Source organism: Gracilinanus agilis, chromosome 2, assembly GCF_016433145.1.
Source record: "Gracilinanus agilis isolate LMUSP501 chromosome 2, AgileGrace, whole genome shotgun sequence".
Classification (NCBI taxonomy): Eukaryota; Metazoa; Chordata; class Mammalia; order Didelphimorphia; family Didelphidae; genus Gracilinanus; species Gracilinanus agilis.
The window spans coordinates 52495595-52511400 of NC_058131.1; the positions used below are offsets into that span (position 1 = coordinate 52495595).

Consider the following 15806-nt stretch of genomic DNA (forward strand, 5'->3'; position numbering starts at 1 on the left):
GAGAGAGAGGAAGGAAGGAAGGAAGGAAGGAAGGAAGGAAGGAAGGAAGGAAGAGAAAGAAAAGAATTAAAGAAAAGAGAGAATTAAAGGAGAGAAAGAAAGATAAAGAAATTGGAATTACCATCATTAGTCAATTAATTAACTAGCACTTATTGAGACCCTCCTATGTGCCAGGCACCATTAAGTAAGCCCTGGGAATACTAAAAAAACAAACAAACAGTCCCTGCCCTCAAAAAGCTTACTGTCTATTGAGGGAGACAACATGAAAACAACTACATACAAATAAGATCTGAGCAGGGTAAATCAGGGGTGGTCTTGGAAGGAAGGCACTAAGACTTTTAAAAAGGACGGGACAAGACTTCTTGCAGGCAGTAGTACTTTAGCTAAGACATGAAGAAAGTAGGGAAGACCTGAACTCATACCCAGCAGGTGAAGAAAAAAGCTATATGTCTGGACTTGACATGAAGTATGATGAATTTTGGATCCAGGTCTTTGGCCATCCACAAGTCTTGGGTAGTAAGACTAAAGAATCCTGTTAAGTGGTTACAACGTTTGAATTCGCACTGCATACCTGCATACTTACATTGGAACTGGACTGGGCTGGAACTAATGACCATATAATTATAACTTAGAATTGTGCATAATTAAAAACTATGAGGCTACTTCAGGGAATTCATTAATTGCACTGACCGAGCCTGCAATCATTTTACTCTTCTTCAAACACCAAAAGCATCTCTGATCTGCCCCACATAATCACACACCCAAGCCACCATCATTTCGGACTGCCCCTAACTGTTTCTGTAGCATGGACCATTAGAAATGTGAGCTCTTTTAGAGAAGAGACTATTTCAGTGGAAAGAAGGCTGGATTTGGAGTTAAAAGATTCTAGTTACAGGATCATAGACTTTGACCTGGAAGGGACTTTTTCATCTGACACTTCCCCATTTAACAGCAGAGAAAACTGAGGCAGGCCAAGGAAGATGAAGACACTTTGGGCAAGTAAGGGGAAGAGGTAAGATCTGAAACTGGGATCTTCAGTTCCCAAACCAATACTCTTTCCACTAAATGACCCGAAGCTTGCCTCTTCTTACTATCTCTGCGACCTTGGCCAGCTCCTTTCATCTCCACAGACTTTAGTTTCCTCCTCTAGAAAATAAGAGGGTTGGACCAGATGAGCTCTAAGGTCCTTCCACCCAAGTCCATGATTCTAATATGTCTTTTCAGTGTCCCATATTCCCTAGCACGGTGCTTGGCACATAGGAGTACTCAACAAGGATATCTGACATATCCTTCTTCTTGCCCTGAAGCCACCTGGGACGAAGGCTTATGGATGGAAGAGAGTAATGGAAAGCCCACCAGGCTTAGACACAAAGTACCTGGAAGGACCCGAAATCTCGACTCCGTTCCCTATGACCTGGGAGACAATGGGCAAGACATTTCCCCTTTCTAAGCCCGAGTTTCCTCCTTTGTAAAAGGAAGTTGGCTTCAATAAGGCTGGAGTTCCTACCAACTCTTGGCATCAGAGCAGGTCTGAGAATTTGTGGAGCAGCCTGACTGTGTTCCAGGTCATTGAAAAAGGGGTTAAGATCCTCCTAGGGTAGCTAGCTTATCAACGGTCCTATGACAGAACTGGGTTTGGAGCCCTTCCTCTGCTTTGTCTTTAGGACAGAGCCAGCTGGGAAGCCAGCAGGGGCTACCTGGCTTCGAGTCAGGAATCCTCCAGAAACAACCCTACCCAAAACACTCCCCCTCCTCCCCCTTTAATATGGAGGCGACCTCGGTGTCTTACGATCTAGATTCACACCGGACCATTTTAATTAAATACGATGTGTGCACAGAATAATTATGGAAGGTCTCCACTTGGTTTCTTTCTTTTTTTTTTTTTTTTGGTCATCAAAATTATGAATATATTTGCATCTTGCTTTCCAACTTTCTAAAAGTACTTCTACAGCCGTGATCTCATTTGAACCTTACAACATCCCTGTGAGGTAGGGTAGGGCATGATTCTCCCCATTATACAGATAAGGACTATTCTCCCCATTTTACAGATAAGGAAGCCAAGTCAAGCCACCTGCCTTAGGTCGGAGAGCAGGGGAGTTGGCAGAGCCGGGATCGCGAGCCCACTTCCAAGCCCCCAGAGTGCCGGGCTCGCCTCTCATCAGCCCACAGAGCCAGGGAGTGAGTCATTAGGGAGGGTGAGAACTGTGTGTACATGTGCTGAAAAATGCCAAAGTGAGTAGTTTGTTACTGTAAGGGAGATAGGAATCACACCACCAAAGAGGGTTCAGCCAATATAGATTTGGGGGAGGAAGAGAGGTGGGAAGGGATTCCTCCTCCCCCTCTTCAACGTCCCACACGGACTCAGATTAACCCTGGCATTGTCTCCGGGACAGAGAGCCGGGAGAGGACGTTCCAGGAGTCTTGGCTCGGGCAAAGCATTCTGGGGGCTGTGGCCCTCCCTCCCTCCTTCTTTCTCTCTCTCTCTCTCTCCCTCCCCCTCCCTGTCTGCCTGCCCTCCATATTACATCTTCACAGCTGCCATTGCTGACATACAGCGGATCCTGAGAGATAAAAAGAAAATTCAGGCTGCTCAAAGTTTTTTGCCAGGCCCATTCCTGATAAGTGCAGCGCCTGCAAGAAGGCTGATAGAACGCCTATCACCGCGGTTAGTGTGAGAGGAACAGCCTATCGGGCTGGCATCGCCGGGCTGCCATCAACTCCCTACCACACAGAAATTAATATCACTCCAATTACCAGAACAGCGATGGGCTGGGAGCAGCCGATAATAAAAATCTCTTTTCCATAAAGAATGCAAATAACTCCAAAAAAATAAAATAAAATAACCCTCGCTGGTCCAAAAAAGAAGGGGAGGAGGGGGTGGGAAGCCACCCTCTAGCAAGGAGCAAGCCCGCTTCCTGGCCCCCTGGCCAGTCTTCAAACTTCATGCCGGTCCAAGGGCAAAAAGGGGGTAGGAGTCATCTTGAGCCCCTCAGCCGGGGGATACCTAGAAGCCATGTGTTCCTTCCCGGCAATTTGGAAAACCCAAACTATTTTCTTTTGGAACTATTGGGGGGAAAGGCTATCCTCAGCCACTGTCTACTTTCCTCTTTCAAAGGGTCTCCTTCATTAAGGTTCTGGCCCTTCAAGTGGGCAGGGGATAAGAGTCAGAATGAATACTGGCCTGAGAGTCTAGACATCTGGGTTCTAGTCCTGGCTCCACTTCTTAACATTCTAGAATATTAGAGATGGAAGGATGTCAGGGGTATCTAGCCCAACCTTCATTTAACAAAGGAGGAAGCTGAGGCTCAGAGATGGAAAAAAATGACCATAGGCATACAATTAGTAGCAGAGGTAGGATTTGAACGCAGGTCTTTGGACTCCTAAATTCAGTGCCCTTTCTACTCCACCATGCACAGGTATTTGGCCCCAAACTTTCTTCCCATCCATGATAATCAACATGTTGCTAGTTGTATATCTGAAGGTAAATTGCTTTACTAGCTGGGTATAAGTACTGGACTAGATGAATTCTAAAGGTCCCTTCCAGGGATGACATTCTCTGCTTGAGGGCAGAGCCCCTGACCTGCCCTATAAATAGCAGCTCATCCTTGTAGCATTGTCACTGAGAACAACACGGAGCATCTTTGGTCCTCAAAGACCTACACCCACGAGGCCCCTCTGCCTTTCCGTCCCCAAGGAGGTAGCTGTGGCCGCCATACTTGTGGGTTTCTCTCAACTCTCTTTCATCATGACTGCAGAAGAGAAATGAGAATTCCACGGTCACTCTCCTCCTGGGTCCCCTTTTTCCAGAAGGAAGGCAGGAAAAGCAGTGAAAAGTGATCCAAGGAGGAAAGGAAGGTTTGGGCCAATGAAATGAGCAAGTGGTCAGTCTTTCACATGGAGTCATTCCTCCCCAGACAAGCCCACCATTTAAAGGGACACAAGTACTTAGCTAGAGCAAGACTTCATGGAATAAAAGGGTCAAGGCTACAGCTCAGAGGGAGACCTGGCATCGGCGAGGCCGGGTCTGGATTTAAGGATGATGTCTTTAGTTAGTATTTATTTCAGTGTCTTGGAAGTGAATCAGACGGGTCTTTTCCCTCACTAGCAAGACAGGGACCATTTATTACTCCATGTGCCACTTACATCTATTTTTTTTTTCCTTTTTTTAAAAAAATCCTTACTTTCTGCCTAAGAATCAATTCTAAGACAGAAGAATGGTAAGAGCTAAGCAATCGGGGTTTAGTGACTCGCCCAGGGACACATAGCTAGGAAATGAATGAGGCTAGATTTAAACTCAGGTCCTCCAAACTCCAGGCCTGGCACTCTGCCCACTGTGCCACCTAGCTGTATCTCATTTGTCTCTATTATAACTAGAAAATGCCTTGGCACTGGAGCCTTTCGAGTTCTCTCTTTTCCTTGGCATACTCTATTCTCCATCCGCTTCTTCAAATTCTCCTCATCATTCAAGTATCAGGTCGGTCCACCTCCTCCATGAAATCTTCCCTGAAACACTGACCTTTTTCTCTGTCCCCCTATAGAATCTATACCCCACACACACACCTTTTTTGGTTCAGAACTATAATTTCATGGGTATTGGGAGTTCTTAGAGAGTATCCTTCTACCAGTACAGCTCATTAACCATTCTGAATCTTAGGGAATTGCTTAAATCATTGATTCAGTGGGGAAAGGTGACTTGGCATGGGTCACCCAGCCAGGATGTACATCTGAAGTAGGACCCTGCTTTGAGGCCACCTTAGTAACAATCTAAGCCACATAATTAAACAGGCATTTATGTAAAGCCTTCTAGACTTCAATATCATTACAGGTGAGTATTGCCTTTCCCAACTAGACCGTAAGCATCTTGAGGACAGAGACAATGTCTTTTTCTGTCTGTGGGAGAACATGATAGTACAGGGATAAGCCTGTGATGGGAGCACAACATATATTTGTTGGGGAATTGATTCACTGATGGTAGGATTGGGCAGTAGAAAGGACCCATGATTTGGGAGTCAAAGGGCATGAATTCAAACACTGTCTCTTATATAACTGACAATAAAATCCAAGGCAAATCCTATTCCTCTGAACCTTCGTTTCTCCATTTTTTTAAAAATAAGAAACTTTCATACCTACTTCTTAGAGTTGTGAAGAAAGTCATTTATAAACCTCCCAAATGCTAGACAAAGGCGAGCTATTATATCTGCCCACCCAAGGGATGACAGGTCATCGGCCTGAACTGATGACATCCAAGCCCAAGCAGGTATCAGAAACACTTAGTCATACTGTCTAAAGAAAGGGAAACCAATGGGACTGTTCATAAAGTGGGAAGGGCTGAAACCATCTCCATTCCCCTCAAAGTTATCTAGTAATTTACTCATTTCATATGTAACTAGATTTGTATTTTTGTTCCCCGGAGAGAATGTAAACTCCTTGAGGCCAGGAACTATTTCTTAGGGAAACAAGAATTTTTATCTTTGTATCTCCAGAACTCAGCATTGTTCTTGACCCTTAATAATCACTTACTAAATGTTTATTGAATGACTGCTTGCCAGATGGACGTTGCCTTCTGAGAAGGAGGTAAATGGAGGAGAAGAGGGTTATGCTTCACTCAAATGGTAAGGTAGACCTGATGAATATAGCTGGTGGATCGTTTGGCCTTTTAACCTTCTCTGCCCACGTCTGGGCTGGGATATCCCAGGGATATTCCCAGTTTACCTTGTTTACCAAAAGTAAATTGGAGCTCACTGGCTAACAGAAGGGAACTGAGGCCGTGACCGAAGAGCCGTTGGGCAGATGGGCCATTGGACATGTTGACTGTTAGCTAGACTGCCCATCAGATGGCCTGGGCGGTTGGGAAGGTTTTGTTGAGTCAGCCCATGTTCCCTTCCCCCACCTCCCCTAGTGGTCATTGGGGTCCGAGAAGCAGGGAAGGAGGGAGCAGAGAGACAGGCAGATTAGAGAGTTGGGAGCCCTAAGATATTTCCTGTCAGCCCATCCCGGAAGGGCCAGTCTTATCAGTTATGCCTGGAGCCTGTTTCCTTTCCTGGAGAAGACTGAAGTCGGGGGGAGGTGCCTTAGGATCACGGAGGAAATGTCTAGGCGAGGGGACAGAGATGGGAGAAGAAGGGGTGAACGGCAGCTTGCCCATGATGCCTTGCATCCTTATTGGCAATTATTATGGAATCAGGATGACCATACCTGGGCTGTTTTTCTATACAGATTTGGGAAAATCCATATCTAAACTCGGGGTGCCTAACTCCCAAGGGGATTAGAGGATAATTCTGGTTCCTCTGCCAGGGGAAGCTGCCCCTCTTTGTGGTGGGCATCTCGTCTGATGGTTCGAAGACATGAGCACCATATATGACGGTGCCCCTCGGAGGGTCTTAAGACCCAACAAGAAAGACCCAATTCCCCATTATCTAGTGAATTCCGAGTTCTGGCCTCACAACCCCTGCTCTGAGGGGAAAGAAACGGGGACCAAAAAAGGATAATAACGAGACTTTTTAGTAAGATTCACAGTCCGCACGACCTGTTGGCTAGCTCCATTTATTTGTCTTAGACGACTGCTAGAGATCCCCATGTAGCCATAAACAAAAAGGGAAAAGAAGAGAAGCGTCGTCCCTGTTTGTGCTCACAGAGAAAGGAGAATGGGACGTTCCCCAAACCGGCATCTCTAATCTCTTCCCAATCTACCATCCACGTAGGCATTTTCTAGGATGCCTGGTGCTCTCCCTTCCCAGCTGTCCATCCACACAACAAACAAGACAACACACGAGGGGGAGCTCGGTAGCACAGTGATAAAATGTCAAGTCTGAAGTTGGCAGGACCTGGGTTCAAATTTGACCTCAGATACTTCCTAGTCACTTAGCTCCCATTGCCTAGCCCTTGCCACTCTTCTGTCTTAGACTTAATTCACAGAAGATAAGATTAAAAAAAAAAAAAAAGATAAAACGTGCAAAGTTATTTGTAAACCTTAAAGTGCTATATAAAAGCTATCGATCAATATTCATAATTATTCATTAACTTTATTAATATTTAATTCTGATTCATTATGATAACAGCAACAGCTATACCATATTTCTCCTCTCTCCGCCATGGTTTGCCTCCTACACCCTCCTTGTCAACAATCGGCCAAGAAGGAAGCATGACACAATGCAATGAGCATTGCCTCAGATGACAAGGGAACATGGGTCCAAGTCCTGTCTTTGATGCTCCTCTATCTGTGTGACCTCAGACAAGTCACTTAACCTCTAGGCCTATTCCCTTATCTGAAACAAATGAGGGAATGGACTAAATGTCCTCTCTCAGAGCTCTGAAGCTATATTATCTGATGAATAAAGGAACCCAGGAATTCCTACTATACCAAGGTTTTCTCTATGCCCTTTTGGGGTCACTGCCCTGGGCCGAGATCTGACTATCAGTGGAATCCCCCAGAACATTTCTAGCTACGCTTCTGTTTCACCACAAACCGAGACACGTCTTTTATCTCTTTCATTCTTTATTCTGACTCTCAGAATCTCTCCATTGCTTGTTGGTAATTTCAATAGAATCCAGTCAAAGATTCCTATTCTATAATTTCAAGGTATGGTGGTAACTTCCGACCCTCAGAATTAGGCCAGTGAAATGGGCATTCTAAGAGGTCCGACTTGGCAATAGCATTGATGCTCTCTCCCATCAGATCGGGGCGGGCAGCTGGGTTCTTTTCAGTATCTTCCACGGGCTTTCCCAGTACCCCAAAGCTACCATCCGTGAGAGCCAGCTTCATCAAAGACACATCCCTCCCACTCTTTCTCAGGGCAAAGAGATGCCATCATCCATGATGGAGGAGAAGCACCTGCCAGGCAATGTGAAATAGCCCACCTCCTCATTTCCTCCGACCTGACCCCGCTGCATCTTCCAAAAGGACCCTTCCCCAAATCCCTCCACCTCGTAAAATCTCTATATAGATCTAAGTGCCCTCCAGACACAGATACAAAGAAAAGATGTGTTCAGAAATCTAAGGATAGCCCAACCTCATTCACCCCATGTTCTGTGTGGGTTGCCTCGTATCTCTCCTTTGGAAGTGTTTCCTTTTATTTTCTTTCCATTTAAACTAATTTATGATTGATTCAATTGATGTCTGTGGCACGCAGGGCTGTATTTCTTAATCTTCTTAGAACATCCCCCGGGGCTCTCCTACCTCTGCACACAGTGTTCCTTTTCTTTGGAACACTCCGTCCTGTTGAAATCTGACTTTACCTGCAAGGCTCAACTCAAATGGCAGCTTCTCCATTACTCCCAGGTGACTGCACGCTCTCCTTTCTTTGGACCTCAGTGGTACTTTCTTTGTATCTCTCTTAACACTGCTCAGCATATCTATAGGATTGTTGCTTTTGAAAAAGAAATTAGGGATGGCTAGATAGCACAATGGATAGAGAGCCAGACCTGGAGTCAAGAGGACTTGGGTTCAAATTTGACTTCAGATACTTCTTTGCTGTGAGATCCTAGGTAAGTCACTTAACCCCGCTTGCCCAGGCCTTTCCCTTCCATCTTAGCATTGTTACTAAAGCAGAAAGTAAAAGTTTAAAAGGAAATAAAGGGCTTAAGAAAGAAAAAAAAAGAGCTTAGAAGTCACCTTGTCTGAGCTCTTTATTTTACAGGAGGGTAAACTGAGGTCTAGAGAGGTTTAAGTGACTTGTCCCAAGGCACACAGAGCCAAGATTTAAACCAGAAAAAAAATCTAATATTCTTTCCCCTGCATCACTATGGTGGTTATATTTCATTTATAGATCTTATTTCACTCCACCACTTCCCCCTTCCATCACATGGCAAATTCCTAGAGTGCAAAGACCATGCCTTGTTCATCTCTGTGTCTTCCAGAGTTCCTAATGCCATGCCTTGTCTTCAGGAAAAATGGACTGAATGAATGAACTCCTAGTTGTCCAATCTATCCATCTATCCTTCCAGCCCGTCATCCTAGACTATTTGGAGCCATTTCCTCCTCCCGTCAGTAGAGTCTCCCTTCTTCTGTCTTCTAGTCTCAAACTTGTAAAAAGGGAAGGAAGATACCTAAGGCATGACGAAACCTAGACAGACCTCTCTGGAGCCTGCCGAGGAGTTCCGCTGTGGAGGGGTGAGTTTGGCTATCATCGATCTGGCCAGCCTACCATCAGGGGCATCCGAGTGAGGCGTTAGGTCTTCTCCTTCCTAATTAGTATTAACTGTGCTTTGGGATAAAGCTCAGCCAGACTTTCCTTCTCCCATTCGGGGAGAGAGGACTTTCTGCCTAATCTCCTCCTGTGAATTCTGGGTCTCAGGAGAAAGACAGGACCCCAAAGTGCCATTCCCAAGACCTTTAGGGCAATGGTACCTGGTCCTGAGGCCTCCCTGAAGTCACAGAAGATATGTGATAGAAGAGAGAGAAATCTAACCCAAACTAGGGCAGAAAGACTAACTCTTAACCCTAGGAAAAGAAACAAAAGAACCCTGGAGGACAAGAAGAGAGAATGAAGGAGATAGAACGAAGGCGGGAATATCAAGTATGAGAGAAAGAGAGAGGAAGACAGACAGATAGACAAAGAGCAAAATGGGGTACAGGGAGAGGAAAAAAGGAGAGAGGGGGAGGGAGACAGTAGATGTCTTTTTATTTTTTTTATTTAATTAAAAATCCTTACCTTTCATCTTAGAATCAATAACGTGTATTAGTTCCAAGGCAGAAGAGTGGTAAGAGCTAGGCAATGGGGGTCAAGTGACTTGCTCAGGATTACACAGCTAAGAAATGTCTGAGGCCACATTTGAACCCGGGACCTTCCATCTTTAGGCCTGGCTCTCAATCCACTGAGCCACCTGGCTGCCCCCTCAGTCAGAGACTCTTAACCTGGGGTCTATATCAAGGTCCATTGCTAGTTTTCAGGGGAGTCAGAGAACTTAATGGGAAAAAAATGGAATATTTCATTATAACTGGTTTTCTTGATAATCTATGTTATAATCTATTTTTGTTTTAATCTAGTCTTTATCATCTATTTTAGTTTCGTGCATTTAAAAATATTATTCTGAGAAGGGGTTTCGCCAAACTACCAAAGGAGTCTATGTCAGAACAAAGCCAAGAGAAATGGCAGAGAGGGAGAGAGAAAGACTGGGCAAGAAGAAAAGAAGCAAAAGGAGGGAAATAAGGATAGGGTGGATAGAGGAGAGAAACTAGGACAGAGGAAACCCTCTGGAGAACGACTTCCGCAAGGACCAGACTGAGAAGACGGGATTTCCATCCTCCGTCGCACAGAGGACACCAGCTTCTTCTCGGCAGGACCCCATCCATCATCTATCAGCTCCTTTGCCGCCCACAGACCTGGACCCAAAAGGGCTTTTGCCAGGTCGAAAGATGGCGGGGAGAGGAGGGGAGAGGGAGAAACGGAGACGAGGGGGTTCATTACCTGGCCCATTCCACGGGCTGGCCTCTTCTGGACCTCGGTCCGACTCTTGCTCTTCCAGCTCCTTGGGGCCTTCTGGGGCTTCCTGAGGCTCTGTTTCTGTTGAGGTAAAAGCAGAGTCACTTTTTGGGGCTCTCTAACGGAGGAGTGAGGAGGGCCTGGGGCCGTGGAGCAGCATCCCCTCCCCCTGCCCAATAATCCCTCTTCGCCATGCCTCGTGCCAATAAGGAATTCCAGCTCCAGATTTATGATGCTTTAGGTCTCCATTCAACAGCCAGTTCCCAGTGCCAGCAGGAAAGAAGTGGAAGGCTGGCCAGACTGAGCCTTTGGAAGAAACCCAAGGGAGAGGGGATGAAGGGAGTTGGGGGACGGGGCTGCCTCCATTTTTTTTTGCCTGGTGCTTGAAAACTCTGCCACCTTTTTGATGAAGAGCAGTCATGGGTTGGGGTTCCTAATTCTAATCAGTGGGGGAGTCGCCCCTCCTGCCTCGCCCGGGGACGCCTCTGTGCACGCGGCTCCCGGACCCCGCTCCCTGTGCGGTGAACGCTGAGCAACTTGATAACAATTATTTTTCTCTTATTAACCGCTGTTGGAGATGCTGCCGATAAGTCTATCTACATATGACAGTGGGACGGATTAGCGCGCAAAGTGCATGTTTGCCTTTACATCCCGGGCTTGATAACCACGGTGGCCCCAATCGATGGGCACCCACAAAGTACGCCCAGAAGTGACGTCACGAGCATTTCAGATTATTAATACCGGCGATAAGCCTGATGATGAACATCAAATAAATCAGTCATGCCATATAAAAGTCCCATTATTTTTGGCTATAAATCAAAGTGGATGGCATATTGATTTTTATCCATCTCGGTGAAAGCTTTCCTATGTGCCCACAGGAGCAGTGGTTCCTGCAGCCGCTCCACCTTATCGACCCTATCAACTTTTTATCAAAGCAGGCTAGTACCAGGTGCAACTCGGGCTGCTTTTCCCAGCTCCTGAAGCAGCCTTCCCCGCCCCCATCCACTCCCCCCTCTTTTCCCTATCTGCCTCGGCTCTGCATCAGCCCCGAAATCAGATAAAGAGCCTCCTGCTTCCCTTTTAAGCCAGCCAGGGTCAAAGTCTACCAGCAATGAGCCACTTGCCCTTTGACAAGCTGTTTGCTCCCACCACCAAATTCCAACCCCTTTTCCCCATTCTTTGACTCGTGGAAGTCACCTCTGGGGGGTAGAGATGAGGGAGGGAGTTAGTCCTTTGAGATGGTCCACAGCCACCCACTGGTGGGACGGCCCAAAATACGCCTCATTGGGAGTCAGAAACTGGGGTTCAGTGGTGGGCTGTGTCCCTTTCCCCCTCCCGACTTTAGTGTCCTCCTCGTAAAACGAGGGAGTTGGATGAGATGATCCTCTTGGGTCTAAGATCCTTGGTTGGAGCAGCATGTTCATAAAATGAAGGCTGGGAGTTCCATTCTCATTAGGGCCAGTATCGGTCCATCTGTTCGCTAGCCATAGGGGCTATCCCTCTCCCTGAAGAGTCATCTGACAAACAAGTGTCCTTGGACTCAAGGGAGGGAGGACCAGACAAGGAAACGGGGATGACTCAAGGGAAATCTATTCCCACTGCTGGGGAAATAAGGAAAGAGAAAAACCTCTTGCTGGCATGGCCACTGCTCATGTATATCGTCCCCATAAACGCTGGACAGCCCAGGAGTGGTGTATGAAGTCCCTCCTCCTCCCGGGCCAGTACAGAGGGCAGGAGGGTCAGGCTTGGCACGGTCAGCTCAAGGACTCTCAGCAGCCTGGACTCTGTCGGTCTAGCAGCCTCTTATCAGCTCAGATTATCAGGAGATTGGGATCCAGCTGCCTTTGCACCAAAGGGCTGATGGGACTTTTTTTTTTAAACCCACTTTCCTGTTATCTGGGGCTAAGTTCCCATAAAAGGCTTGGCTATTGATTTCTGGGTGAAAGACCAGGATCCAGGTGTCAGACTGATTTCCCCCAACCTTGGGTGGGAATGAGAATTCTCTGACAGCCCCAGATGGCAGGAGGATGTGGTTGGGGTGGGGGAGGAGAGAGATAGGCAGAAGGGGCCAAACCACACAACTCCATTTCTTATCGCCTTTGAGGGACAGACTTTTCAGCGCTGGCCTTTACTTGGGGTGGAAGACAGGGAGGGGAAGAGAAGGCAGACTTGTCTGAGGACACCTAGGCTTCTGGAACCCACAACCACCTTCGATAAAGAAGGTCCATCCAGGGGGCAGATGACTGGATAGGGAGTCAGGATGGCTGGGCTTGCTTCACAGCCCAACTGGGACACTTCCTGCCTGTGTGACCTTGGAAAGAAAGTCAATTCACCTCTCATCTCCCAGCGTGTAGTATTGTTGCTGTTGCTGATGAGTCGTTTCAGCGGTGTCTGACTCTCTGACCCCATTGGGGGTTTTCTTGGCAAAGACACTGGAGTGGTTCTACATTTCCTTCTCCAGCTCATTTGCCAGCTGAGGAGACTGAGGCAAACAGGGTGAAATGACTTACCCAGGGTCACAGAGGTAGTTAGTGTGTGAGGTCGGGTTTGAACTCAGGTCCTCTTGATTCCAAGCCCAGGACTTTAATTACCTACCATACCACCCAGCTTCCTACCTACAGTGTGTGCTCCTCTGTAAAAGGAGAGGGGATTGGACAAGTCGCCTCTGGAGCCCCTTCCGGCTCAAAATTTAATGTTTCTCTACTTCTTTTCTCTGTCTTTAATCATAAACTATCAGCCCTTGAAGGAAGAAACCTGGAAAAGACCATCTAGTCCATTTATAAAGAAGAGAACCGAGGCTCAAGATCACACAATGGGGACAGTGAAGTGGCTCAGTGGAGAGAGAACCAGGCCCAGAGAAGTGAAGTCCTGGGTTCAAATATGGTCTCAGACACTTCCTAGTTTATGACCCTGGGCAAGTGACTTAACTCCCATTGTCTACCGCTCTTCTGCCTTGGAACTAATACACAGTATTGATTCTAAGAAGGAAGGCAAAGGTTCAAAACAAAATCACATACTGAAGCCAATCATCATCAACTCTTATTTCCACAGTAAAGATTTACATCTTTAAGTTTTACAAAAAGATTTACAAAGTCTTTGTCCATCCTTTTATCCTTCTCTCCTCCCTCCCTCTCTCTTTCCTTCTCCCTCCCTCTCTCTTTCCTTCTCTCTCTCTCTCTCTCTCTCTCTCTCTCTCTCCTCCCTTTATAATTTCTCCCCTCCCCCCAGGTAGGCTTAGAGCAATGAACTAATTTGCCCAAGATCCAACCGCCACCCTTTTCTTTGGTGGTCCCCTACCTGAAATACCTTCTCTCTTCACCTCTTAAAATCTCTGCTTCCATTCAAAGACTCGGGTCCAGAGCCATCCTCTGCCCAAACCTTTCTGCAGGCCCTGCTTTCCCCAACAGGTTGTTAGTGATCTTCCCTGCAATTATTTTGTGTGTGTTTTCTATTTCTAACATCTTGCTCCCCAAACATAGAATGTAAGTTGTATCGAGGGCACTCAGGAGTTGTTTGTCTTTTCTCTTTGTATTCCCAGCCTAAGACACAAAGGAGCACTCAGTAAAGAGCCTGGAAGGACACACAGCTACCAAGGGTTCGAGCAGGGATTGGGTCCCAGGTCTCCTCACTTCTGACTTCTCAAACAAGGGACAAGCGTTTGTTAAGGGTCCAGGACTGGACAGAACCAGGGCTCCCCAAGTTAATGTAGTCATAGACCATCTTTAGGACTGACACACTGAGAGAACCCCAGAGTGCTGCTCTGGGGAGGGTGGAGCTGGCAGTGGCCTTGGAGACACTGAATATCTCCCCACCTTCAGATCAATGGCTGCTGGGAAATTATTGGAATGTGAAACAATCCCCCAAAGTGATGCATGTGCTAAGTTTTTTCATATAGTAAGATCATATCTCATATTTGAGAGGAAAATAACTCTTTTAGAGGGGGAAATATTGCTAACACAAGTATTTAAAAAACACTTCTTACTTTCTGTCTTGGTAATGACTCTAAGGGCAAGGCAAATGGGATTAAGTGACTTGCCCAGGGTCACACAGCTAAGTGTCTAAGGTCACATTTGAATATGTGTCCTTCTGACACTCTATCTGCTGTGCTATTCAGCTCTCCCATCACAGGCATCTCTGCACAGCTTGGGAAATGAAGAACACCCTTTGGGAAATTGTGGTCTAGACAAAGAGAAAGTGAATCAATCAACAAACATTTAGTAGGCGTCCTCCACAGGCACTGGTGATTCAAGAATCCTGGCAACCACGAAGAGTTTATATTTGAATGGAGAGGACAATAGATGGAGACCTAAGTGTGTACGGGATATACAAGGGCAGTGTGGGGCAAGAGGGAGGACATTAGCAGCTGGGCCAACAGGAGAGGCTTCCTGGGAGCAGCAACCCAGTCCTGCTTCATTCTTCCCAACAGACCATGGGAAGACTCCAAGAGTGTCTGAATTCTGACCAAAGACATCAAGAGTATTAGAACCCAGTCCTTCCCAACAGCCATCTCTACGGCTCAACTCAACCCCGGATTCATAAACAAATTTCTTCATGTCCTTGAGATTCTGCAAAATGAGGGAGATGGTTCAGTTGGATTCTAGGAGCTGTTCTGGTTTCACATCTCTGCTTCTTTGGTCCTGTGATCTGAGAATGGGAGCTAATCATTCTTCCCAATGTAGAAATGCTTTCTACTACATCCTTGACTTGAATACTTCCAGTGATGGGGAGGTTCACTACCTACCTACCTTCCACTGGAGAACAGCTCTAATTGGTAGGTAATACCTCCTAGGGTTGTTGTGAGGATCAAATGAGATCCTGCTTGTAAAGTGCTTTGTAAATCTTCAAGTTCTATATAAATGCTGTTATTGTTATCATTGTTATTATTATTGTGATGATGATGATGATGATAAAAGTGCTTTAGATGGAATACCAGACCTGGAGGCAGAAAGACTCATCTTCATGATTTCAAATCTAGCCTCAGACACTTACTAGCTGGGCAGCCCTGATGGCCTCAGTTGCCTTATCTATCAAATGAGCTGGAGAAGAAAATGGCAAAACCACTCCAGTTTCTTTGCCAAGAAAATCCCAAATGGGGTCATGGAGCACTGGACCAACAACAAATTATAATTATTATTATTTTAAATCCTTACTTTGTGCCCTATTAACAACTCTGAGACAGAAGGGCAAGGCAAACGAGGTTAAGTGACTTGCCCAGGGTCACATAGCTAGGAACTGTCTGAGATCAGGTTTGAAACAAATTATTATTATCATTCCTTCTATGGAGTCTCAAGCAGCTTTCTTGTGATTTCCATTTCACTAGTATAAATTCTCTCCTCTAGAGGGGAGGGAGACAACATGAATCATGTAACTTTGGAAAACTTATGT

At 46.2% G+C, this 15806-nt stretch overlaps 1 protein-coding gene across 1 annotated transcript in view; it reads right to left on the reverse strand.

The window, feature by feature from the left end:
* ZFPM1 (zinc finger protein, FOG family member 1) overlaps nt 1–15806 on the reverse strand; it is a 152705-nt gene that overhangs the window by 122298 nt on the left and 14601 nt on the right. The window contains exon 4 of the mRNA XM_044659396.1: nt 10407–10502. Within this exon, the coding sequence (XP_044515331.1) occupies nt 10407–10502 (96 nt within the window). The remainder of the gene's footprint in view (nt 1–10406; nt 10503–15806) is intronic.